This window comes from Austrofundulus limnaeus, unplaced genomic scaffold (assembly GCF_001266775.1).
Source record: "Austrofundulus limnaeus strain Quisiro unplaced genomic scaffold, Austrofundulus_limnaeus-1.0 Scaffold83, whole genome shotgun sequence".
Classification (NCBI taxonomy): Eukaryota; Metazoa; Chordata; class Actinopteri; order Cyprinodontiformes; family Rivulidae; genus Austrofundulus; species Austrofundulus limnaeus.
In genome coordinates, this window is record NW_013952485.1 from 1,264,500 (window position 1) to 1,265,876 (window position 1,377).

The 1,377-nt window shown below is 42.0% G+C and overlaps 1 protein-coding gene across 1 annotated transcript in view; it reads left to right on the forward strand.

Annotated features, from left to right (window-relative positions):
- inpp4aa (inositol polyphosphate-4-phosphatase type I Aa) overlaps positions 1-1,377 on the forward strand; it is a gene marked incomplete at its 5' end in the record, with an annotated part of 19,379 nt that overhangs the window by 14,769 nt on the left and 3,233 nt on the right. Inside the window, 1 exon segment of the mRNA XM_014011668.1 lies at positions 27-294. Coding sequence (XP_013867122.1) covers positions 27-294 — 268 coding nt within the window.

A 1,377-nucleotide genomic window follows, 5' to 3' on the forward strand; every position in this document is an offset into this window, starting at 1 on the left:
GTGTAAACATTGTTTTTCCTTAAAAGGGGAGGAGTTGGCCATGTTGGAGGATATGAGCGTCGGCGTGATGGACCTCAGAAATGTCACCTTTAAGGTTACCCAGGCAACCTCGGGTTTCAGCCCAGACCTGCTGCCGGTGATCACGGGGAACAGGAACGGCTTCAACGTCAGAGTCCCGATGCCTGGCGCCATGTTTGACACGCTGCCGAGAGAGATCCAGAACGGGATGCTGCTGCGGGTGCAGCCTGTCCTCTTCAACGTGGGGATCAACGAACAGCAGACGCTGGCTGAGAGGTGAGTCACTGAAAACAAGCAGACAGAACGCTCAGCTGTACACGTCGAGCTAAGTTGAGTGTTTATGACTACTGAACAGTGACGTGTAGCGAGGTTCATGGATGGTTCATCAGAATCAGATTTACAAATATATGAACCCTACAGAACAACTTAATGAGTCAATGAGTTATGTTTTATATCTCATATCAGTGTTCTTTAGACAAACTGCAGCTCATTTGATCCACATTTCATTATCATTATGTCCTACCTTCACTYATAAATGAAGTCCTYGCACAGCTCACAATATCCCATCTGAGTCCAGATTTTGTCACGAGTTGAAAAATGGCAGGGTGAAAAAGTTTCAGGACATTCACACAGCCACTATTTCTGTTTCAGAAGAGCTTTAATCTCAGCTGTGTGGGTCTTATTTACCTGCTGCTAATCCAAGTCCAGTTTAGAAAATAGTTTGAGCTTTAAAATATACAATCCTCCATTCTAAAAGTCAGGTTTGACAAGAGAGAAAATAAATGGATCTCTGCTGCACTTTACTTTTTTTTAACTTTATAAACTGAAAGTTCACAAAACTGGTACCAAAAGCGCTGCGTTTGGCTTGCTAACTGTGACTTTTTGTTCCTTCTTCTGCAGCTCAGAGTAATCTCTTCTGCAACTCATGCGTTCTCTGAGCTCATGAACTTTCCCTACCGTTCCCCTCAATATAAAAACCTCCAGCCTCCACTCAAGTCTTTTCTCAGCCATTTCAGCTCACAGAACACGCTACACGAATACATTTTTATATAATAAACATAAACTGTGGAATGTCAGGTGTATGTTGAACAAAAATCTGAAACATTTTACTGGTGACATAAAGAGACATATTCTGCTCTCACTGCATAACCTGCAGGAGTGATTGTGTAATCCAAGTGGAGACAGAGCGTGGTTGAAAGGATTGTGCAGTCTGGAGGCGGAGCTTGATTTTGCCTCCTAGTCTGTCTCTTCCTGTGTCTTTGAACAGGAAATGAGGAAGTTCAGGGATTTTGAATAAGAAAAATATAAAAATTTGTTGAATTTTAATAGAAAATGTGCTTATAATACAAAGCATTATAT